At 43.8% G+C, this 26,992-nt stretch overlaps 1 protein-coding gene across 1 annotated transcript in view; it reads right to left on the minus strand.

Annotated features, from left to right (window-relative positions):
* OSBP (oxysterol binding protein) overlaps window positions 1-12,884 on the minus strand; it is a 62,435-nt gene extending 49,551 nt beyond the window's left edge. The window contains exon 1 of the mRNA XM_073597073.1: window positions 12,564-12,884. Coding sequence (XP_073453174.1) covers window positions 12,564-12,847 — 284 coding nt within the window. The 5' untranslated portion in view covers window positions 12,848-12,884. The remainder of the gene's footprint in view (window positions 1-12,563) is intronic.
* Between the last annotated feature and the right edge of the window lie 14,108 nt (window positions 12,885-26,992).

Consider the following 26,992-nt stretch of genomic DNA (forward strand, 5'->3'; position numbering starts at 1 on the left):
GGATATCATATGTAAAAGTCATGCTGAGTAATAGATCTGTGGGTATAAATTGTGTAATCGGTCCCCTGGAGAAATCAAGGAAGGAGAGAAATAGAAGGAACTGGTGTAAAAAAAAAAAAAAAAAAAAGTTACTACCGGTATAACCAGAGCTCCAATGTCAGCCGGAAAATAAATTGCTAACGTGGCTGTCAAGTGGAAAGAATAGAGCCCACCTCCAGCAGTTGATTGGTGGAGGAAATGACTGTAAAAATAGATTATAATCACCGTATTTCATGCTTATATTTCCAGGTCACATGACTATGTTTATTATCCTTTCCAGTCAGGGGCGGGGCTAAACCTCATCACATGTCCCGGTGACATCGGCAGGCAGTATCAGAGAGATATAATTTTGCCCCTGTACAAATCATTAGTAAGACCTCATCTGGAATATGCAGTTCAGTTTTGGGCACCAGTTCTCAAAAAAGGATATCAGGGAACTGGAGAAAGTGCAGAGAAGGGCAACCAAACTGATAAGAGGCACGGAGGAGTTCAGCTATGAGGAAAGATTAGAGGAACTGAATCTATTCCCTCTTGAGAAGAGGAGAATAAGGGGGGATATGATCAACATGTACAAATATATAAGGGGTCCATATAGTGAACTTGGTGTTGAGTTATTCTCTTTACGGTCATCACAGAGGACAAGGGGGCACTCTTTACGTCTAGAGGAAAAAAGATTTAATCTTCAAATACGGAAAGGTTTCTTTATAGTAAGAGCTGTGAAAATGTGGAATAGACTCCCTCCAGAGGTTTTTCTGGCCAGCTCAGTAGATTGCGTTAAAAAAAAGGCCTGGATACTTTCCTTAATGTACATAATATAACTGGGTACTAACATTTATAGGTAAAGCTGATCCAGGGAAAATCCAATTGCCTTTCGGGGGATCAGGAAGGAATTTTTTCCCTGCTGGAACAATTTGGATTAGGGCTGAAAAAACTAATCTACATAATCTATTTTCATTATCGATTAGTTGTTCAGCATACAGAATGCATTATTAATGTACATATCAGAAAATACAGTGCAACACATATATAGGCCAGTGCTAGGGCTGGGAGATTTTTCCAAAAAAAAAAAAAAAAATCTACGATTTTCTTAAAAAAAAAAAAAAAAAAAAAACAGATTCACGATTCGAATCAAGTTTTTTTTTTTTTGGACACCGCGCCGGTCCTGAGGAGCTGCAGGCAGGAGTTTTTAGGCGAGGCCGCGGCTTCAGCCTAGTCCGCAGATTCACCGGCATGGTGGGAAAAAAAAAAAAAAAAATTGATTTGCTTAAATTTTGAATCAATTTGACCTCTCAACTCGATTCAAGATTTCAATCGATTTTTTCCCCAGCCCTAGCCAGTACACTGTTCATACATGTCCGTAAACTGTGCAGCACACATACGGCTCAGTATACCTTCCATACATGTCAGTAATTGCCTGAACTTGTGAATGTGTCAAGAGCAATGCCTCTTGGGACATGTAGTCCTGGACAACAGAAGGAAGTGATTTAGGCCGGGTTCACACTGAGGGATGCAATGGCTCACAGCAGGGGTCTGGTGCGTCCTCATTCACTGTTTCAGGTCTGATTTCAGCCCCAATTTTGGGCTGAATTTGGACCTGAAACGGACCAGAAGAAGAAGTACAGGGCTCCTGTGCAATTCACACGGGAGTTGCTGCGGAGATGTGTTAACCGGTTCCATAGAGAGTCGGTCACAATCTCCTGCTATGCGTTGGATGCGTGGAAACTAGAGGTCGACCGATATATCGGCCGGCCGATATATCGGCCGATATTTGGCGTTTTTTACTTAATCGGCATCGGCCGATTGTGCTGATAAAAAAGGCCGATTATAACTTCAGCCGTGACTTGCAAATGACTTCTGTAATAGAAGTTAATGCAAGTTTCCCTAAGTTATCTGTGGAGAGGATTCTCTCCTCCTCTGGGCAGCCTGCCAAGTCTGATAAGAAGATACATTGTATCTCTTTCAGGTTCTTTTTATCAATAGACTGAACTCCGTGGAGAAGTTTTCAGTTTAACCATTTAAAGACTAAGGCTGGCCATACACTATTCAATTTTCCTGTTCAACTTTCCTTTAGATTTACCAAAACCATATAATAGGAGGTCAAACCTAAACACTTTCAATTTGGATGCAAGCAGGCAGGCCCTTGTACTACATAGTTGAAGGTAAATCTAAAGAAAATTGAACAGGAAAATTGTATGGTGTATGGCCAGCTTAAATCTTTTCTGACACTTGTTGCTTACAAGTAAAAATCCTGTATTTTCTGCTAGAAAATCACTTAGAACCCCCAAACATTATATATATTTTTTTAGCAGAGACCCTAGGGAATAAAATGGTGATTGTTGCAATATTTTATGTCACACGGTATTTGCGCAGCGGTCTTTCAAACGCAATTTAAAAAAAAAAAAAATACAGTAATGAATGAAAAAAAAAAAAATAAGCAGTAAAGTTAGCCCATTTTTTTTCGTCCAAAAGTTTTGATTACCTGTTTTTGTGTATTTATTATTTAAGATAGTATTTTTTTTTTTTTTTTTTATAGTTTTTTTTTAGTTTTTTTTTCTAAATTATACATACAAGTGAACTGATTGAAGGTTTGTTTTGTTTAATGTGTAAATGAAAAAAAAATTCTGTATTACTTAAGGCTGCTTTCACACTGGAGCGGGCATGCGTTGATGGTAAAACGCTGCTAGTTTTAGCGGCGCTTTACCGTCATTTTAGAGGCGCTATTCGGCTGCTAGCGGGGCGCTTATAACCCAGCTAGCGGCCGAGGAAGGGGTTAAATGCGCCCCTGAAGCGCCGCTGCCAAAACGCTTTGCAGGCGCTTCGGCAGCGGTGCGCATTCATTTCAATGGGCAGGAGTGGTGGAGGAGTGGTATACACCGCTCCAAAGATGCCGTTTGCAGGACTTTTTTTTACATCCTGCCAGCGCATCGCCTCAGTGTGAAAGCACTCGGGATCTCACACTGAGACTGCAGGGGAGCCGTTTTACAGGCACTTTACAGGTGCTATTTTTAGCCCAAAAGCGCCTGAAAAACGCCCCAGTGTGAAAGGGGTCTAACTGTTAGATTTTATGAGATGAAGGGAAAAAAGAAAGGAAAAAAAAAAATCGGCCAAATATATCGGCCATCGGCCACCGCGATTTCTAAATATCGGCATCGGCCAGAGAAAAACCCATATCGGTCGACCTCTAGTGGAAACCACATTGAATGCGATATTCCCAATGCACATTCCTGTAAAGATGGCTGTATTTATAAATGGGTGTTGAAGTGACCACCGGCTGGAACCATGTATAGTCAAAGAAGGCAATGTCATGAGCACACCAGGATCTCCAAAAATGAGTCCAAAGCTTTAATCAGCGATCACATAATTACAGCAGAAAGCGACGTTTCGAGAGCCATGCAGGACCCCTTCATCGGGCATGTGATGGCTCCGAAACGTTGCTTTCTGCTCTAATTATGTGATCGACGATTAAAGTGTTGGTCCCATATTTGGAGATCCTGGTGATATTACCTTCTTTAAAAAAAAAGACTTTAAAGACTCTGCAGGGAAGACCAGCATCTGAACCCATAGAAGGTGGAGGCTGACAGACCGGGAGGTAATATAATACAATTACAATTTAAGGTAAATGTTTACCAGTATTGTGCATTTTACTTTTAATTATTATATTTTTATTTTCACTGTTTCACAGTATAAATGAATCCCCTTATAGTAGTTATTATTGGCTGTTTTTGCTTATTTAACAAGACAGGTGATAAAAAAAAGCATGCTGTCGCTACAAAACACCTTATTCTGGCTATACAAGTACAGATTTTTTTACGAAAATATTTGTACAAATGTTCATATGAAAATTCTTTGTATAATCAATAAATGGACGAATCAAATTCTAAAATTTCACTTGCTTTTAACATTTAATTTTAAAATGTATGTAATCTCTGATTAAAAACCACACTGTCAGAAAATGTTTTCTATTCTGCTTCCCCCCCCCCCCATCACTGTGGTTTGAAAACGAATGTCGTTTTGACCCCGCTAGCGATTAGAAAATCGAATGTTCTTAAAACAAACATTGTGTTTGTGTATGGCCAGCATAAGTGACAGCAGGCGAGGTTTGTATCAAACTACCTGCCTATGACAAGGGAGTCTGTCATGCATAATATTATATTCCAGTCCTGTCTGAAAATCTGCAAAACAGAGTTTTAGGTCTTTTGAATTAGTAAAAGTAAAAAATCTGATCTCTGAGTCTAATGATATATACCAAATTCAACCTCTAATAAAAAAAATAATAACAATATATATATATATATATATATATATATACAGTGGGGACAGAAAGTATTCAGAGTTCAGACCCCCTTAAATTTTTCACTCTTTGTTTTATTGCAGCCATTTTCTAAAATCATTTAAGTTCATTTTTTCCTCAAGGCTTGTCACAATTCTGTCTCTGAGCTCTTCAGGCAGTTCCTTTGATCTCATGATTCTCATTTGTTCTGACATGCACTGTGAGCTGTAAGGTCTTATATAGACAGCTGTGTGGCTTTCCTAATCAAGTCCAATCAGTATAATCAAACACAGCTGGACTCAAATGAAGGTGTAGAACCATCTCAAGGATGATCAGAAGAAATGGACAGCACCTGAGTTAAATATATGAGTGTCACAGCAAAGGGTCTGAATACTTAGGACCATGTGATATTTCAGTTTTTCTTTTTTAATAAATCTGCAAAAATGTCAACATGAGTGCTGTGTGTACATTAATGAGGAAAAAAAAATGAACTTAAATGATTTTAGCAAATGGCTGCAATATAACAAAGAGTGAAAAATTTAAGGGGGTCTGAATACTTTCCGTCCACACTGTGTATATAATATAAATTGTATATACTCGAGTATAAGTGGAGTTTTTCAGCATATTTTTTTGTGCTGAAAGTGCCCCCCTCGGCTTATACTTGAGTCAAGCACTTTTCTGCAGCAAAAAATTTCATTTTCCGAACCAACTTTGGGGCCCCGTATCTCAGGGCCACTTGGTGCTAGGAACCCCAAATTTGCAAACCCAGTGGAACTGTTATCACAACATATCCAAAGCTGGGGTTCCTAGCACTAAGTGGCCCTGAGATACGGGACCCCAAAATCGGTTCAGAAAATGTCATTCTCTGCTGCAGAAAAGTGCTTGACATTTTCTGAACCGATTTTTGGGGCCCTGTATCTCGGGGCCACTTGGTGCTAGAAACCCCAGCTTTGGATATTTTATGGTGCTTGGTGTTCCTAGCACTATGTGGCCCTGAGATACGGGGCCCCAAAGTCGGTCAACTGTGTCCATGTGCAGCAATGTAATTTCGGGACCATTTGGGTTCAGAGACCCCAAATATTGGCTGCAGCTAGGGGGCATCTAGGAACCCTTAACTACGAGTTTGAAGTTCGGGGGACCTATGGCTGCAAATGGGCACAGTGAGGCTGCAAATGGGCAGTGTTGACCCTCTTTTCCACTTACAGTAGCTGTGCATTTCTCACCCTCGTCTTATACTCGAGTCACTAAGTTTTTCCCATTTTTTGTGGTAAATTAGGGCCTCGACTTATACGGTATATATATATATATATATATATGTGTATATATATATATATATATTTTTTTATTAGCGGTATATATAAACACAGTATCTCACAAAAGTGAGTACACCCCTCACATTTTTGTAAATATTTTATTCTATCTTTTCATGTGACAACACTGAAGAAATGACACTTTGCTACAATGTAAAGTAGTGAGTGTACAGCTTGTATAACAGTGTAAATTTGCTCTCCCTTCAAAACTCAACACACAGCCATTAATGTCTAAACCGCTGGCAACAAAAGTGAGTACACCCCTAAGTGAAAATGTCCAAATTGGGCCCAAAGTGTCAATATTTTGTGTGGTCACCATTATTTTCCAACACTGCCTTAATCCTCTTGGGCATGGAGTTCACCAGAGCTTCACAGGTTGCCACTGGAGTCCTCTTCCCCTCCTCCATGATGACATCACGGAGCTGGTGGATGTTAGAGACCTTGTGCTTCTCCACCTTCCATTTGAGGATGCTCCACAGATTCTCAATAGGGTTTAAACCTGGAGACATGCTAATCGATTTTTGCCTTCCTCCAGATCAACTGTGGGTATGGATTGTATATGTTTTCCCTTTCAATTGGTTAAACTGGATGGACTTGTTTCTTTTTTCAACCAGACTATGTGACTATGGAGAACAAGCTTTTTCTGGCACTTTTTGTTTACAAATTTAAATCAGTATTTTTTGTTAGAAAAGGATATATAAACCCCAAACACACATACATAGATACATACTTTTTTTTTTGCAGAGACCCTAGGAAATAAAGTGACGATCGTTATGTTAAGTCACACCGTACTTGTGCGGCGGTTTTTCAAATGCACTTTCGGAAAAAATACAGTTTAATGAATTGGAAAAAAAAAAACAACACAATATATATACCCCAGTTTTTTGTAAAATATAAAAGATGATGTTACACTGAGTAAATTGATACCCAAAATGTCATGCCTTAAGATTGCACACGCTCGTGGAACGGCAACAAACTACGGTACTTAAAAATCTTCATAGGCAACGCTTTAAAAATGTTTTTCAGGTTATCAGTTCAGAGCTACAGAGGAAGTCTAACGCTAGAATTAGTGCTCTTGCTGTAATATTGGCAGCCCACGCTGACCTGTCATTGCAGTTTATGGGCCCCTCCCCCCCCCGCCGACCTGTCACTGGAGTCTACAGGACCCCCCCCACAACCTGTCACTGGAGCCTACGGGCCCCCACGAGTTTACCACCCCCTCCCCCAGCCGACCTGTCTACGGGCCCCCCCAGCCAACCTGTCATTGGAGTCCACAAGCCCCCCCACCGACCTGTCATTGGGTCCACGGTCCCCCAGCCGACCTGTCTACCGCCCCCCCCCCCCAGCCGACCTGTCACTGGAGTCTACGCCCCCCCCCCCACAACCTGTCACTGGAGCTTACCGCCCCACCACCCACGTCTGTCACTGGAGTCTACAGGGACCGCCCCCACCACAATCTGTCACTGGAGTCTACAGCCCCCCCCCCCCAGCCGACCTGTCTAGACCCCTGCGCTCGCCAGCTGACCTGTCATTGGTTCTACGGTCCACCAGCCGACCTGTAACTGGAGTCTATGGACTCCCCCCCCTCCCCACCAACCTGTCACTGGAGTGTGCAGCCCTCCCTCCCCCAACCGACCTGTCACTGGAGTCTACAGGCTACGCCCCCCCCCACAACCTGTCACTAGAGTCTACAGGCCCCCCTCAGCCGACCTGTCACTAGAGTCTACGGGCCCCCCCTCAGCCGACCTGTCACTAGAGTCTACGGGTCCCCCTCAGCCGACCTGTCAGTAGAGTCTACGGGTCCCCCTCAGCCGACCTGTCAGTAGAGTCTACGGGTCCCCCTCAGCCGACCTGTCAGTAGAGTCTACGGGTCCCCCTCAGCCGACCTGTCAGTAGAGTCTACGGGTCCCCCTCAGCCGACCTGTCAGTAGAGTCTACGGGTCCCCCTCAGCCGACCTGTCAGTAGAGTCTACGGGTCCCCCTCAGCCGACCTGTCAGTAGAGTCTACGGGTCCCCCTCAGCCGACCTGTCAGTAGAGTCTACGGGTCCCCCTCAGCCGACCTGTCAGTAGAGTCTACGGGTCCCCCTCAGCCGACCTGTCAGTAGAGTCTACGGGTCCCCCTCAGCCGACCTGTCAGTAGAGTCTACGGGTCCCCCTCAGCCGACCTGTCACTAGAGTCTACGGGCCCCCCTCAGCCGACCTGTCAGTAGGGTCTACGGGCCCCCCTCAGCCGACCTGTCAGTAGAGTCTACGGGCCCCCCCACAACCTGTCACTAGAGTCTACGGGCCCCCCCACGACCTGTCACTAGAGTCTACGGGCCCCCCCACGACCTGTCACTAGAGTCTACGGGCCCCCCCACGACCTGTCACTAGAGTTTACGGGCACACCCACTGACCTGTCACTAGAATTTATGGCCCCCCCACGACCTATCACTAGAGTCTACGCCCCCCCCCCCTCCACGACCTGTCACTGAAGTCTACAGACCCCCAACCGACCTGTCACTGAAGTCTACGGGCCCCCCCACGACCTGTCACTAGAGTCTACGCCCCCCCCCCCACGACCTATCACTAGAGTCTACGGCCCTCCCCACGACCTATCACTAGAGTCTACGCCCCCCCCCACGACCTGTCACTGAAGTCTACAGACCCCCAACCGACCTGTCACTGAAGTCTACGGGCCCCCCCACCGACCTGTCACTAGAGTCTACGGCCCCCCCCACGACCTGTCACTAGATTCTACGCCCCCCCCCCACGACCTGTCACTGGAGTCTACGCCCCCCCACGACCTGTCACTGGAGTCTACGGCCCCCCCCCACGACCTGTCACTGGAGTCTACGGCCCCCCCCCCCACGACCTGTCACTGGAGTCTACGGCCCCCCCCCCACGACCTGTCACTGGAGTCTACGCCCCCCCCCCACGACCTGTCACTAGAGTCTACGGCCCCCCCCACGACCTGTCACTGAAGTCTACAGACCCCCAACCGACCTGTCACTAGAGTCTACGGCTCCCCCCACGACCTGTCACTGGAGTCTACGCCCCCCCCCCACGACCTGTCACTGGAGTCTACGGCCCCCCCCCACGACCTGTCACTGGAGTCTACGGCCCCCCCCCCCACGACCTGTCAATGGAGTCTACGCCCCCCCCCCCACGACCTGTCACTGGAGTCTACGGGGCCCCCCACGACCTGTCACTGGAGTCTACGGGCCCCCCCACGACCTGTCACTGGAGTCTACGGGCCCCCCCACGACCTGTCACTGGAGTCTACGGGCCCCCCCACGACCTGTCACTGGAGTCTACGGGCCCCCCCACGACCTGTCACTGGAGTCTACGGGCCCCCCCACGACCTGTCACTGGAGTCTACGGGCCCCCCCACGACCTGTCACTGGAGTCTACGGGCCCCCCCACGACCTGTCACTGGAGTCTACGGGCCCCCCCACGACCTGTCACTGGAGTCTACGGGCCCCCCCACGACCTGTCACTGGAGTCTACGGGCCCCCCCACGACCTGTCACTGGAGTCTACGGGCCCCCCCACGACCTGTCACTGGAGTCTACGGGCCCCCCCACGACCTGTCACTGGAGTCTACGGGCCCCCCCACGACCTGTCACTAGAGTCTACGGGCACACCCACTGACCTGTCACTAGAGTCTACGGGCACACCCACTGACCTGTCACTAGAATTTATTACCCCCCCCACGACCTATCACTAGAGTCTACGGCCCCCCCCCCCCCACGACCTGTCACTGAAGTCTACAGACCCCCAACCGACCTGTCACTGAAGTCTACGGGCCCCCCCACCGACCTGTCACTAGAGTCTACGGCCCCCCCCCACGACCTGTCACTAGATTCTACGCCCCCCCCCCCCACGACCTGTCACTGGAGTCTACGCCCCCCCCCCACGACCTGTCACTGGAGTCTACGCCCCCCCCCCCACGACCTGTCACTGGAGTCTACGCCCCCCCCCACGACCTGTCACTAGAGTCTACGGCCCCCCCCCACGACCTGTCACTGAAGTCTACAGACCCCCAACCGACCTGTCACTGGAGTCTACAGACCCCCAACCGACCTGTCACTGGAGTCTACGGCTCCCCCCACGACCTGTCACTGGAGTCTACGCCCCCCCCCCACGACCTGTCACTGGAGTCTACGCCCCCCCCCACGACCTGTCACTGGAGTCTACGCCCCCCCCCACGACCTGTCACTGGAGTCTACGCCCCCCCCACGACCTGTCACTGGAGTCTACGCCCCCCCCACGACCTGTCACTGGAGTCTACGCCCCCCCCCACGACCTGTCACTGGAGTCTACGCCCCCCCCCACGACCTGTCACTGAAGTCTACAGACCCCCAACCGACCTGTCACTGAAGTCTACGGGCCCCCCCACCGACCTGTCACTAGAGTCTACGGCCCCCCCCCACGACCTGTCACTAGATTCTACGCCCCCCCCCCCCACGACCTGTCACTGGAGTCTACGCCCCCCCCCCACGACCTGTCACTGGAGTCTACGCCCCCCCCCCCACGACCTGTCACTGGAGTCTACGCCCCCCCCCACGACCTGTCACTAGAGTCTACGGCCCCCCCCCACGACCTGTCACTGAAGTCTACAGACCCCCAACCGACCTGTCACTGGAGTCTACAGACCCCCAACCGACCTGTCACTGGAGTCTACGGCTCCCCCCACGACCTGTCACTGGAGTCTACGCCCCCCCCCCACGACCTGTCACTGGAGTCTACGCCCCCCCCCACGACCTGTCACTGGAGTCTACGCCCCCCCCCACGACCTGTCACTGGAGTCTACGCCCCCCCCACGACCTGTCACTGGAGTCTACGCCCCCCCCACGACCTGTCACTGGAGTCTACGCCCCCCCCCACGACCTGTCACTGGAGTCTACGCCCCCCCCCACGACCTGTCACTAGAGTCTACGGGCCCCCCCACGACCTGTCACTAGAGTCTACGGCCCCCCCCCACGACCTGTCACTGGAGTCTACGGGGCCCCCCACGACCTGTCACTGGAGTCTACGGGGCCCCCCACGACCTGTCACTGGAGTCTACGGGGCCCCCCACGACCTGTCACTGGAGTCTACGGGGCCCCCCACGACCTGTCACTGGAGTCTACGGGGCCCCCCACGACCTGTCACTGGAGTCTACGGGGCCCCCCACGACCTGTCACTAGAGTCTACGGGCCCCCCCACGACCTGTCACTAGAGTTTACGGGCCCCCCCACGACCTATCACTAGAGTCTACGGCCCCCCCCCCACGACCTGTCACTAGAGTTTACGGGCCCCCAACCGACCTGTCACTGAAGTCTACGGGCCCCCCCACGACCTGTCACTAGAGTCTACAGCCCCCCCCCACGACCTGTCACTGGAGTCTACGCCCCCCCCGAGGCCTGTCACTAGATTCTACGCCCCCCCCCACGACCTGTCACTGGAGTCTACGCCCCCCCCACGACCTGTCACTGGAGTCTACGCCCCCCCCCCCACGACCTCTCACTGGAGTCTACGGCCCCCCCCCACGACCTGTCACTGGAGTCTACAGGCTCAGGGGATGCAACTAGCCACTCACAGGGGTTAAACACCGCAGCAGAAATCTAGAGCAGAACCCCACCCCACCCCCCTGCCTTCTCCCTAAACCATGGGGGTGAAAGTGTTCTGTAGTCCTAACAATTCCTAATATAGGGTATTATGGGCAGAATCACCAGGTAACACTTCCTCTATTAAGAATTGGTGTACTACAGAACACCTCCAACATATGTTATGGAGAAGAGGAGATGGGGAGGTGTTCTGTAGTCCTGCTCTAGTGTCAACACTCCTCCATAGCTACAATATGGGGAGTGCTGTCACCTTAGAATGGGACTACAGAGCACTTCCATCCTGTGTTACTGGGAAGAGGAGAGATGAAGGAAGGTGTTCTGTAGTCCTAAAAATTCCTAATATAAGGTATTATGGGCAGAATCACCAAGTAACACTTCATCTATTAAGAATTGGTGTACTACAGAACACCTCCAACATGTTACGGAGAAGTGGAGATGGGGAGGTGTTCTGTAGTCCTGCTCTCGTGTGAACACTCCTCTATGGCTGCAGTATGGGGAGTGCTGTCACCCTAGAATGGGACTACAGAGCACTTCCATCCCGTATTACTGGGAAAAGGAGAGATGAAGGTGTTCTGTAGTCCTGCTGTATGGTGACAACCCTCCCTTCCACATAGCTAAAACACAGGTGGTGTTGTCACCCTAGCTCAGGACTACAGAACACCCCCCTCTCCTCTATAACATGGAGTGGAGGTGTTCTATAGTCCTGACAACTCCTAATATGGGAAGTGTATTATGGGCAGGTAGCACACTTCCTGTATTAGAAATTGTTGGCCAATAGAACACCTCCACACCATGTTATGGAGTAGACGAGTGGGGGAGGTGTTCTGTAGTCTAGAGTGTCAACACCCCCACAGTACAGGGTGTTTTGCCACCATAGAGCAGGACTACAGAACACCTTCCCTCATTTACTTCCCAATAACACGGGGTGGAGGTGTTCTGTAGTGCCACTCTAGTGTGACAACACTCCCTGTACTGTCACTTTCAATGAGTGTTGTCACCGCTGCGCAGGACTGCAGCACACCTCCACCTTGTTATTGTAAAGAGGATAGGGGGGAAGGTGCTCTGTAGTCCTGATCTATGGTGAAAGTGACAATACAGGAAGTGCTGTCACACTAGAACGGGACTACAGAGCACCTCCACCCCGTGTAATAAGGTAGAGCATAGGGGAAGGTGCTCTGTAGTCCCAATCTATGGTGCCAACACTTATGCATAGCTACAATACAGGTTGTGTTGACACCACAGATCAGGACTACAGGACCCCTCTCCCTTTCCAATAACATGGAGTGGAGGTGTTCTGTAGTGCTAGGAATGTGTAATCTCGGTGTAGCCCCCCCCCCCCAGCAGGCCACATACCGGTAGTAGGAGAGCAGGCCGTTGCTGAGGACGAACCATCGTCTCTGATATCCTTTGATGTAATTGGTCCATTTGAAGAGCCAGCCCTCCCGGGCAGAACCGGACCCGGAGCCGGACGAGCTGCTGCTGGCGGAGCCCTCTCTTGGGGGGGCGGGACCGGGCGGAGGGGGGGCGGGGGGCAGAGGCGGGAGGCTGCCGGGGGGAGCGGGCGGGGGAGGGGGGGACAGGGACGGGGAGACGGACCCGCTACCGGAAGCGGCGGGACCCGCGCGCACCTCCGCCATCAGGAGACACCGAGGAGCCGGAACCGGGGGTCGCCGGAACCAGAAGACACGTCCCGCGGGGCGGGAAGCTGAGGATGACCGCTTCCGGGGCGGGACCGAGGCCGGCGGCGCCATGTCGGAAGAGGGCGAGCTGGGGTAAAGAGGACCTGTCGGCGGGTCTCTTCTTATAGAGGGGCGGGGTGCGAACGGTCAACTGTACATAACTGACACAGGAGGACTTATATGGGGAAGTTATGGGAAACTCGTGTGAAATGGGGTCTGTGAGCCCCTCTTGTATTGTATATCACCTGATCAGCCATATTACAGAGAGGACCAGTCACTGAGACCAACACAACACGCTCAGCGTGTACTCGTCACGTATTAGGGTGGACTTATCACCTGACCAGAGAAAGCCTCGCCCCTGATTGGTTATATTGGACGGGGGCTGTCACCTGACTGGTCACATTTGAGAGGACCTGTCACCTGTTTGGTCATGTTAGAAAGGGCCTGTTACCTGATTGGCCACATTTGAGAGGACCTGTCAAAAGCGTGACCATATTAGAGATGACCTGCCACCTGATTGGGCATATTAGAAAGGGCCTGTTACATAGTTGCCAACATTGAAAAAACATTTTTAGGGACACTTTTTGGGCTGTAGGCGGAGTCTTATTATAATTAGGGGGCGGGGCATGCGTTTGTAGGCATGGCACAGGGGGGAAGTAAAAATGCGGGGCGCGAAGCGTGCCGGGGTGAAAACTTGGCGTGGTTTACGCAAAATAGTGGGCGTGGCTCAAAGGGGGTGTGGTTAGAGTCTGAGATGAATGAGGGATGGAGAGGGAAAGGGGGGGAGAGGGATGGAGGGACAGGAGGCCCAGATCCTACACAACAATGGAAATATGTGTATTCTAGGAAGTTTAACAACCAGCAGATAAAGATACTCCAAACACCTGGTGTTAGCACTTAAATCATCCCGGCACCATGGTTGTTATGGTGTCAGGATGATTGAAGTGCATTATTTCTATTATTACATTGTAATCTAAAATGAAATCATTCAACTCACCATAATGCCGAATCAGTGGGATCCCTGAGCGTGTCACCTGCCAAGTCGCCTGCCACCAGCCGTCCGTCCTTGCATCAGGTGCCCCCAGCAGAGTCCGTCCTTGCATCAGATGTCCCCAGCAGAGTCCCCCCTTACATCAGATGTCCCCAGCGGTGCCCCCCCTTACATCAGATGTCCCCAGCGGTGCCCCCCTTACATCAGGTGTCACCAGCGGAGCGTCCCCTTACATCAGGTGTCCCCAGCGGAGCCCCCCCTTACATCAGATGACCCCAGCGGAGCCCCCCTTACATCAGATGTCCCCAGCAGTGCCCCCCTTACATCAGATGTCCCCAGCGGAGCCCCCCCTTACATCAGATGTCCCCAGCAGAGCCCCCCTTACATCAGATGTCCCCAGCGGAGCCCCCCTTACATCAGGTGTCACCAGCGGAGCCCCCCCTTACATCAGGTGTCCCCGGCGGAGACAAAATCGTGAAAAACCGGATTTCTCGGGACTTTTCCCGGGAAACAATAAAATCGGGAAAAGAGTCCAAATCCCGGGAATGTCCCGGGAAATTCGGGACAGTTGGTAAGTATGCTGTTACCCTATTGGTCACATTTGAGAGGACCTGTCAACATTTTTAGAGATGACCTTCTACCTGATTGGGCATATTAGAAAGGGCCTGTTACCTGATTGGCCACATTTGAGAGGACCTGTCAAATGCGTGACCTGCCACCTGATTGGCCATATTAAAGAAGACCTGGAACTTGACTGGTCATGTTAGAGACATCCTGACATATGGTTGGCCCTATTTAAGAGATCCTGTCTGCAATTGTCAGTTAAAGCAATGCAGTGCCGTATCTCAAAATATGGCCTGGTCATTAACCTCTTCCGATTCGTGCTATAGCCAAATGACGACTACAGCACGGACCTACTTTGCCGGGAGGGCGTCAATAGACGTCCTCCCATGCTCGAGCGGCCTGTGCGACCCCATGCAGGGAGCGCTTTGTGATCAGCGAGTCTGCGAGACTCGCTGGATCACAGATCAGAGTAATCCCGACCCCTTACCACGTGATCAGCTGTCAGCCAATGACAGCTGATCATGTGATGTAAACAGAGGCGGTAATCGGCTATTTTTTCTCCTCATGCTGATAGCGTGAGGAGAAAAGAAAAGCAGATCGCGGCTGTCATAGGGACATCGGTCCAGATCAAGGAGAGCAGCCACCAGCTCATCTGTGCCCACCTGTGCCACCTGCCAGTACCAACAGTGCCGTCTACCAGTGCCCGCAGTGCCACATGTCACCAATCAGTGCCTTATCAGTGCTGCCCATCAATGTCACCTACCAGTGCCCATCAGTGCCATCTATCAGTGGTACCTATCAGTAACACCTATCAGTGCCACCCATCAGTACTACCCATCAGGGTCCATCGTGCCATCTTATCAGTGGCCATTAGTGCTGCCTTATCTGTGCCCATCAGTACTGCCTTATCTGTGCCCATCGGTACCGCTTTATCTGTGCCCTTCAGTGCTGCCTTATCTGTGCCTATCAGTGCCCACCAGAGCAGCCTATCAGTGCCGCCTCATCAGCGCACATCAATGAAGGAGAAAAATTATATGTTTTGCAAAATTTTATAACAAACTATGAAACATGATTTTTTTTTTCTTCAAAATTTTCTGTCTTTTTTGTTTGTTTAGCAAGAAATAAAAATCCCAGATCTGATTAAATACCACCAAAAGAAAGCTCTATTTGTGTGAAAAAAAGATACAAATTTCATTTGTGTACAGTGTTGCATGACCGCTCAATTGTCATTCAAAGAGTGACAGCTGAAAATTGATCTGGGCAGGAGGGGGGTTTAAGTGCCCGGTAAGCAAGTGATTAAGGGGGTATATCTTTCCAGTCCTTAAGTGGTTAAAGAAGACCTGTCACCTGGTTATGTTAGAGAGATCACCTGGTTGGCTGCGTTTAAGAGGACCTGTCAACTGACTGATCATATTAGAGAGGACCTGTCATCTTACTGGCAATATTACAGATGATCTGTCACCTGATTGACCATAATAAAGAAGAACTGTCCAATAGCCGTAGCTGTATGTCAGTTCTGCAATAGATACAGTGGGCGCCGGAGCCGATGTGCTTGAACGCAATGTCCGCCAGCCACCCGCGATCGCTCCACAGAGAGCAAGAACGGGGATCTGTCAATGTAAAGAAACAGATCCCCGTTCTGACGGGAGTAGAGAGAGATCGTCTGTTCCTAGTGATCAGGAACAGCGATCTCTCTCCTCCTCCAGTCAGTCCCCTCACCCCTCAGTGTGTTCCCAGGGAACATACTTAACCCCTTGATCGACCCCTAGTGTTAACCCCTTCCCTGCCAGTGTCATTTATACAGTAATCAGTGCATTTTTATAGCACTGATCGCTGTATAAATGTCACTCGTCCCAAAAAAGTGTCAAGTGTCCGTTCTGTAAGCCACAATGTCGCAGTCCCACTAAAAATCGCTAAACACCGTCATTACTAGTAAAAAAATAATAATAAAAATGACATAAATCTATCCTCTATTTTGTAGACGCTATAACATTTGCGCAAACCAATCAATATACGTTTATTGCAATTTTTTTTACCAAAAACATATAGAAGAATTACATATTGGCATAAACTGAGGAAGAAATTTGTTTTTTTATATATTTTTGGGGGATATTTATTATAGCAAAAAGTAAAAAAATATTGCTTTTTTTTCAAAATTGTTGCTCTTTTTTTTTGTTTATAGCGCAAAAAATAACAACCGCAGAGGTGATCAAATACTACCAAAAGAAAGCTCTATTTGTGGGGAAAAAAGGACAATTTTGTTTGTGTACAATGTGGCACAACCGCGCAATTGTCAGTTAAAGTGACGCAGTGCCGTATCGCAAAAAAAGGCCTGGTCATTATAAGGGGATAAATCCTTCCGATCCTTAAGTGGTTAAAGAAGACCTGTCACCTGACTGGTCATATTAGAGAGAACCTGTCACCCAACTAGACATATTAAAGAAGACCTAGCACCTGATTGGTCACATTTGAGAGGACCTGTCATCTTACTGGCCATATTAGAGATGATTTGTCACCTGATTGGCCATATTAAAGAAGACCTGTCACATGATTGGCTATAATAAAGAAGACCTGTTACCTGACTGGCCATATTAGAGAGAACCTGTCACCAGACTAGACATATTAAAGAAGACCTGGCACCTAAATTGGTCATATTAGAGAGGACCTGTCACCTGATTGGTCACATTTGAGAGGACCTGTCATCTTACTGGCCATATTAGAGATGATCTGTCACCTGATTGGCCATATTAAAAAAGACCTGTCACATGATTGGCCATAATAAAGACCTGTTACCTGACTGGCCATATTAGAGAGAACCTGTCACCTGACTAGACATATAAAAGAAGACCCGTCACCTGACTAGACATAGTAAAGAAGACCTGGCACCTGATTGGTCATATTAGAGAGATCCTGACATCTGTTTGGCCCCTTTTAAGAGATCCTGTTACCTGGTCGCTTTTTGAGAGAACCTGTCAATTGACCAGCCATATTAAGGAAAATCTGTCACCTTACTGGCCATATTAGCGAGGACCTGTCACCTGATTGGTCACATTTGAGAGGATCTGTCATCTTGCTGTCAACTTACTGGCCATATTAGAGATGATCTGTCACCTGACTGGCTATATTAAAGAAGACCTGTCACATGATTGGCAGTATTAAAGAAGACCTGTCACATGATTGGCCATAATAAAGAAGACCTGTTACCTAACTGGCCATATTAGAGAGAACCTGTCACCTGACTACACATATTAAAGAAGACCTGTCACCTGATTGGTCATATTAGAGAGGACCTGTCACCTAATTTGCCATCTTGACCTGCCATATAAATCTGTAGGAATACACCTAAACACATTAATATTGACCCAATCCTTCCAATTTGCTTCCATGTAAGTCAATGGAGTTGGTGATATCACCAGTTTTTAATAAAATGGAACTTCACTCTCTCTATCTACATTGACTATTTTTTTAATCCCTATGCTGCTAGCATTAGTAGATAGATAGGAACATATACCATATTTATTTGTTTTAAACTTTTTTTTTACATTTTTCAGTTACTTCCCGATTTCTTGCCCAGGCACATGATGTCATACATCCCAGGAGTCTTCAGGGGGAGAGGAAGGGTTTTCTCAGCTAAGCACACCCTCCTACCTGTATGCCTGTGTAGTTCCGCTGTAAGGACTCAACGGAAAGCTGTCATGTATAACATCTGTAGTAATGCTGCATGGCATTCAGGTAAATGTTGGAGCAGTCGTCAGGACACTCAAACAACCAAGCTTCACTCTAAACTTGTGTGCTGTGGCTTCTCAGCATTGTGAACCAAGACCCCACACTCCCTTGTCCCTTGTATGGATGTCCCTGTAAAGGATTCTGTGACTGTGAACCTTGACATCCTTGCAGCTAACACAATAAACACCACCACCTCAAAGATTAGAGTTCCAGTCATTTGTGTGTTTTTTTTTTTTTAAAGAAATTTTTATTAAACTTTTGAGTCAACATACACATATAAAAGGTAGAAACTTTGGTGATTCACAGCATTATAATATTACATATGTACACTAAAGTGCATAATAAACAGTCTTCATTTATCATGTCTCCTGTATTCACTAATATGAATTACCATGAAAGTACAGTGTATAATTCTTTAATTGTATGACCATCAGGTGGATGTGTGCCCCATTTTTGTATATTTCCTCTGTTGGGGCCACTACCTATCTGGCTATTTGTCTTGTGGAAGGGTTAATGGGCTGGACAGCCATTTATTCCAGATTTTGTAAAAGGTTTTGGTTTTTTTCCCAACCTCGAATGTAAGTTTATTTAGGGGTATCGCATCATTGATCAGTTGTAGCTACAGAGATTTCAGAGATGTCTGTGACCCCTTCCATGACAATAGTATGGTTTTCCTCACATAAAAGTGAAGGATACGAAGGAGCCTTTTGGCATGGGTTGAAATGTGGAGATCCCCAAAAATTCCCAGCAGGCAATTCTTGGGGTGCAGAATGTTTGGGAGGCCTATTGCTGAGGAGATGAAAGTCCCCACTTCTGTCCAAAAGTGCTGGACTATTGAGCAGGTCCAGAAACAATGTAAAAAATCTGCCTCTTGGCCACAGCCCTTAAAGCATTCTGCTGTGGGTGTTAGTCCCAGTTTATGTAACCTAGCAGGGGTTAGGTGGGAGAAATGAAAATTTTTAACATTAATGATGCGGTCCCTAGATGATATCACTGACGTTTTGTATGTTTCACTAAATTCTGTCCAGTCTTCTTCAAAAAGTGTAGAGTCCATAAGGGTCCATTTTGTTTGGGCAATTCGGAATCTGGGGTTGCTATCAGTCATGAGGGTAGCCTAGTATGTGGAGATGAGTTTAGCAGGATCAGGGTGTCGCAGTACTTTCTCTAACTGAGGTATAGCTATAGGATTACCCAATGAGCCAAAACGGGCACGTATAGCATGCCAGAGTTGGTAGTAGAAGAACATATATGAGCGTAGTAAATCAAAGTCAGCTCGCATTTGTTGGAAGGATTTAAATCCCTGTGAGTCATATAGATGGCACAGGTATTTAACTCCTTTGGTGTACCACTGTTGAGGGTCAGGCAAAGAGTACAGTTCTTTATAGTTGGGGTTTAACCACAGAGGGTTATTAGAGGACTTCGACCATGGTTCTTTTGTAATGTTAGAGACAATCATTTTAAACAGAGACAGTGAAGAATTTAGCATAGCTGTGCCCGGCCTCTGTATATGATATTAGGGAGCATCTCCAATGAGGTGCAATGGCTCCTTCAGTGAACGTGCAGGCATTAGCTGCAGCAGGGTGTAGCCAGTCATAAATATGCACCAGTTGGGAGGCTAAATAATATAGATAGAAGTTGGGGATTGCTAATTAGGCATGTGCATTCCGTTTCGTTCCGAATCGAAATTCGGACGAATTTTTCATTATTCGGAAATTCGGATGCATCCGAATTTCCGAATGACAAAAGTAAAGAATTTAAACGAATCCGAAAAAAAACGAACGAATTCGAATCGAATTCGAAAACATATTCGAATCGAATTCGAAAACATATTCGAATCGAATTCGAAAACATATTCGAATCGAATTCGAAAACATATTCGAATCGAATTCGAATCGAATTCGAAAACATAATCAAATTAAAAAAAAATAGAAAACGTTTTTCTAAAAAAAACAATAAGGTAGAATATAAAATAATAAAGCAATAGAATATGTATATATATATATATATATATATGTGTTTTTTTATGCTTTTCTTTTCTATTATTTTATATTCTATAATAGTATTTTCAATTCAAATTCATTCTATACGAAATTCGAATTTCGGAACATGGCTTCTGAAGTTTGAATTTCGTATAGAATGAATTCGAATTTGAATAGAAAAGATTAGAACAGAAAATAATAGAAAAGTATAGACTATAAAAACAATAGAACAGAATAGAAGAAAATATAATATATATATTATATTTTCTTCTATTCTGTTCTATTGTTTTTCAAGTCTATTCTTTTCTATTATTTTCTATTCTAATCTTTTACATTCAAATTTGATTTCGGTCTATATGAAATTCGAATTTTGGAAGATGAGATATATATATATATATATATATATATATATATATATATATATATATATATATATATATATATATAGAGAGAGAGAGATAGATAGAGAGATAGATATATATATATATATATATATATATATATTATATAATTTTCTATTCTGTTTCATTGTTTTTCTATGCTATTCTTTTCTATTCTATTCTAAACTTTTCTATTCGAATTTGAATTCATTCTATACGAAATTCGAATTTCGGAAGATGGCTTCTGAAAGTGGAATTTCGTATAGAATGAATTTGAATTTGAATAGAAAAGATTAGAATAGAAAATAATAGACTAGACAAACAATAGAACAGAACAGAATAAAATATAATATATATAATTTATTCTATTCTGTTCTATTGTTTTTCTAGTCTTTTCTCTTCTACTCTATTCTAATCTTTTCTATTCAAATTCGAATTCATATTATAAGAAATTCAAATTTCGGAAGATGGTTTTATATATATATATATATATATATATATAAAACCATCTTCCGAAATTTGAATTTCTTATAATATGAATTTGAATAGAAAAGATTAGAATAGAGTAGAATAGAAAAGACTAGAAAAACAATAGAACAGAATAGAATAAATTATATATATTATATTTTATTCTGTTCTGTTCTATTGTTTGTCTAGTCTATTATTTTCTATTCTAATCTTTTCTATTCAAATTCAAATTCATTCTATACGAAATTCCACTTTCAGAAGCCATCTTCCGAAATTCGAATTTCGTATAGAATGAATTCAAATTCGAATAGAAAAGTTTAGAATAGAATAGAAAAGAATAGCATAGAAAAACAATGAAACAGAATAGAAAATTATATAATATATATATATATATATATATATATATATATATATATATATATATATATATATATATATATATATCTCTATCTCTCTATCTATCTCTCTCTCTCTCTCTCTCTCTATATATATATATATATATATATATATATATATATATATATATATATATATATATCTCTCATCTTCCAAAATTCGAATTTCATATAGACCAAAATCAAATTTGAATATAAAAGATTAGAATAGAATAGAAAATAATAGAAAAGAATAGACTAGAAAAACAATAGAAGAAAATATAATATAATATATATATATATATATTATATTTTCTTCTATTCTGTTCTATTGTTTTTCTAGTCTATTCTTTTCTATTCTTTTCTGTTCTAATTCGAATTCATTCTATAAGAAATTCAAACTTCAGAAGCCATGTTCCGAAATTCGAATTTCGTATAGAATGAATTTGAATTGAAAAGACTATTATAGAATATAAAATAATAGAAAAGAAAAGCATAAAAAAACAATAGAAGAGAATAATACAAAAAAATTACCGTATTTATCGGTGTATAACACGCACCCCAAGTTTAGGAGGGAATTTTAAGGAAAAAAAAGCTTTTAGGAGGGAAGTTTAAGGGAAAAAAACTTACATTTAAATGCCCATCATTGCAGCCTTCTCAGTGCAGCCTTGCCCCAGTGCAGCCTTGTCAGTGCAGCCTTGTCAGTGCAGCCTTGTCAGTGCAGCCTTCCCAGTGTCCATTGCCCCAGTGCAGCCTTGCCCCAGTGCAGCCTTGCAGCTCGCAGTTTGAAAATCCTGTGATCCCCTGCGATCCTGAGCTTCAAAATCGCCGACCGCGATTTGAAAATGGTGCCGCCTGCGCCAAAATACACAGAGCCGGTCCTCGGCTCTTCTCGGCGGCTCTCGTTCACTTTCGGCTCCACTCGTAGTCCCGCCCGGGATGGGCGTGACTGTGAGCGGAGCTATCCGAACCTAGCCGAGTACACTCGGCTAGGTTCGGGCGGCACTCGAGTGAAGCCGAAAGTGGCCGAGAAGAGCCGAGGACTGGCTCTGTGTATTTCGGCGCCATTTTCAAATCGCGGTCGGCGATTTTGAAGATCTGTCAGCTCAGGATCGCAAGGGATCGGCGTATAACACGCACCCATGATTTTCCCCTGATTTTAAGGGGAAAAAAGTGCGTGTTATATGCCGATAAATACGGTATATATGTTTATATATATTTTTTTTATTTTTATTTTTTTTCTATGCTGGTCTATTGTTTTTCTATTCTTTTCTATTCTTTTCTATTTTATTCTAATCTTTTCTATTTGAATGCGAAATCATTCTATACGAAATTTGAATTTCCGAAAATGGTTATACAGAAACAGAATGAAATAGAATGAAATCGAATTCTAATAGAAAAGACTAGAACAGAAAAACAATAGAACAGAATAGAAAAAAAAAATATATATATATATATATATATATCTCTTCCGAAATTGGAATTTGGTACAGAATGAATTCAAATAGAAAAGATTAGAATAGAACAGAAAATTAATATAAAAGAATAGCATAGAAAAACAATAGAACAGAATAGAAAAAAATATAAAATATTCTATTCTAATCTTTTCTATTCTAGTTCATTCTGTACCAAATTCCAATTTCGGAAGATGGTTTTATTTATTTTTATATATATATAAAATATTTCTTACTATTCTGTTCTATTGTTTTTCTATTCTATTCTTTTCTATTAGAATTTGATTTCATTCTATTTCTATATAACTATTTTCTGAAATTCGAATTTTGTATAGAATGAATTTGAATTCAAATAGAAAAGATCAGAAAATAATAGAAAAACAATAGAACAGAATAGAAAAAATATTTTTTATATATATGTATGTATGTATGTATGTATATAAAACCATCTTCCAAAATTCGAATTTCGTATAAAATTAATTTGAATAGAAAAGATTAAAATAGAGTAGAAAGAATAGACTAGAAAAACAATAGAACAGAATAGAATAAGATATAATATATATATTATATTTTATTCTGTTCTGTTCTATTGTTTTTCTAGTCTATTCTTTTCTATTCAAATTCAAATTCATTCTATACGAAATTCTAATTTTAGAAGCCATCTTCCGAAATTCAAATTTCGCATAGAATTAATTCAAATTCGAATAGAAAAGTTTAGAATAGAATAGAAAAGAATAGCATAGAAAAACAATGGAACAGAATAGAAAAAAAATATAATATATATATTTAACCATCTTCCAAAATTGGAATTTGGTACAGAATGAATTCGAATTCAAATAGAAAAGCTTAGAATACAATATATTATATTTTTTTCTATTCTGATCTATTGTTTTTCTATGCTATTCTTTTATACTTTCTATTCTATCCTAATCTTTTCTATTGGAATTCGATTTCATTCTATACGAATTTAAAATTTCGCAAAATGGTTATATATAGTTTACTTTTTCAAATTCAGTTATTGTTTTTTTCAAATTTTATAGTTTTTTTCGAATGTGGTAGAAATTTTTCGAATTTGACAGTTTTTTTCGAATGTGGTAGAATTTTTTCGAATTTAATATTTTTTTCAAATGTAGTAACATTTTTTTTGAATTTGATAGTTTTTTTCAAATGTGGTAGAATTTTTTCGAATTTGACAGTTTTTTTCGAATGTGGTAGAATTTTTTCGAATTTGACAGTTTTTTTTCGAATGTGGTAGAATTTTTTCGAATTTGACAGTTTTTTTCGAATGTGGTAGAATTTTTTCGAATTTGATAGTTTTTTTCGAATGTGGTAGAATTTTTTCGAATTTGATAGTTTTTTTCGAATGTGGTAGAATTTTTTCGAATTTGACAGTTTTTTTCGAATGTGTTAGAATTTTTTCGAATTTGATAGTTTTTTTTCGAATACGGTCGAATTTTTTCGAATGCAGTCGAATTTTTTCGAATTCGAATACGAAACGAAACGAATTCCGAAAACGAATGTAATGAATGCAACGAATTTAACTAAACGAATTAAGATAAATAACGAATCGAAACGAAACTAAACTAAACGAATTTTTTCATCCTGCACATGTCTATTGCTAATCCCGCCGTAGTGTCTCCAATGCCACTCTGGGAGACTTACCCTTCCACAGAAATGCCGTGCATAGGGTGTCAATCCGTTTAAAGATAGATCTAGGTATCCTACATGGTGCGTTAGCTAGTATATATGACAGTTTGGGTAAATAGATCATTTTCAGGATGTTAGCCCTTCCCATTAAATCTAAGGGAAGGTCCGTCCATTGTTTAGTCTGAGCTAGTAGTTGGGTCAGCAAGGGACACAAGTTGTTTTCAATATATGTGGATAAGGGTAATTGCACTATGACCCCTAAGGATCTGAAAGAGGACACCACTTGTAGTTTGGAGTCCAGGTGTATCTGCACCGCTGCATCTGGGTCCAGGGGAAAAAGGTTAGATTTGTCCCAATTCACCCTGAATCCAGAGTAATCACCAAATTTATCTATTTCTAGTAACAGTGTCTTTAATGAGTCCTGAGTGTCAGCTAGGTATACTAAGGTGTCATCCGCATATAGCGAAATCCGCTCTTCTATAGTTGCGATGGGAAGACCTTTAATCTGTTGAGAGCAGCGAATGCGTACTGCCAGCAGCTCCAGGGCCAGAGCAAATAGGAGGGGTGACAGCGGGCACCCCTGGCTAGTGCCCCTAGTAATGGAGAAGGTGTCTGTAGTGCAAGAGTTAACTCAAATGCAAGCCTGTGGTGAGGTGTAAAGGAGTCTTATCCAAGCAACAACACGGGGGCCAAAGCCATACCGTTGTAGTACCTGAAAAAGATAGAGTCATTCCACGCTGCCAAAGGCCTTACACGTGTCTAGTGACTCGGTTAAATTGATGATAGGCAACTCCTATCCTCATATTGATTAGTGGTTCCAAATTAATAATAACTACTGCAGTAGGGAACAGACACAAAAGATACGCTCAGCATCTTTCCAAATAACTGTTCTGCTTTATTATGACGCAATTGAAGGTTTTTATGCACATGATTACGTAGGTATCACATTAATATTACAATTGTAGGTTTATCGTAACAAGGGGCGTTACATAGGCAGGCTTATTCTAATCAGGACTCGAAAGAATGTAAACATTTACTGAAAACATTATTAGTGCTGTTGCACAGTGAGGGCAGTGTACAATACATACAAAATACAATACAATTATATACAGAACTTACAAATTTCCATTACAGTCTCCCCTCTTTTGATCAATATTTTGATCACTAACCATACCTGCTATCACCTTTAACCTGGAACCTCCACACGCTTAGGTGGAGGTAGTCCTGGCCAAAGAGGCAAAAAAAAAACTCCATTGTGGAGAAAATAATAGCTGAGCAACTTTTTTCATTACCAAATGACTTTTCATTGTGAAAAACAAATGATTGATAAGACATATTTACAGAGTACTGGCTGTACATTCCTGTGGCCAGAATGGCCTTCTAGCTGAATTGTTGGCATGCTGACTTATCAGCATATGTAAACACAGACAATTCTACATAAAATGGAAGACGTACAAAAGACAAATATGACTTCAACATGGCTAAACTACTTTTCAAATATATATATATATATATCCCTTACAATTAAAGTAATTGAATCAAAAAGTACCCTAGACTGTGATCACAAGAGGGAAACAAATCAAACACAGATATTTCTTTAATTTAGTCATTTTTGCAGTGTCTGGTGTGGATCCAGGTGACTTTTCCTTCAAGTTTTGCAAAAACTGTACATGAAATAGATGCTGTATTGAGTCTCCAAACATTTCCTTCAAGTTTTATAAATGTCTCTTAACAATCCACAAGTCACCTGGCTTTAGTTTTAGATCCTTCCAAACTTTTAGGATCTGGAATTGGGGAGAAAACACATAAATGAGTTACTCAAAAAACCTTAAAAGATCAGCAACATTCTCTGTGAGATCTGAATGGAAGACTTCAGCTGCTGAGACAAAATATAAGCAAGTGAGAAACACACTCCCAAACCAAATCCCATAGGGAGAGAGTCCAACATCCCCCTTAGGGGCTTCATAAAATATAAGAAAACATTCAGGCAAAAGTTTTCTAGTTTCTTACTTTACTTTGTCCGCTACATTGTAGACAGTAGGGGGTGTAAAAATAAAACCTCAAAACTTCTAGTAAGGACTCTCCTATAAAAAAATGATTTCCTCTGTTACTCTCTGTACTTTCTGGCACTCTGTACTTACAAACTACTTCTGATAACACTTTTTACTGTGGCCTTTGCAGTAGCATTTGCCACTGGATATCCAAAAAACATGTCCATACAGACAAAATGCATACTCGTAAGATCCTGACTTGGGCATCTGGATATATCTTTTTTGTGATCTCTGGAAGGGATGTTCAGCTCTTGGTAACACCTTTGGTAACAGGTAAAACAAGAAGTGGTATGTTATAAAAACAACTGTGGAGAACCCTGGCTCTATCCCACGCTCATCTACTAAGGCAGCCATAACTTCTTGTGACTGATGACACGGTCCATGTGTCAAGCTGGAGGGAAAAGAGTGGCTGGCAGACATAAATGATCACCTTTTCCAAAGTCCTGTTTCATAAGAAGTTGCCCCCTGT

Source organism: Aquarana catesbeiana, linkage group LG08 (genome assembly GCF_042186555.1).
Source record: "Aquarana catesbeiana isolate 2022-GZ linkage group LG08, ASM4218655v1, whole genome shotgun sequence".
Lineage (NCBI taxonomy): Eukaryota > Metazoa > Chordata > Amphibia > Anura > Ranidae > Aquarana > Aquarana catesbeiana.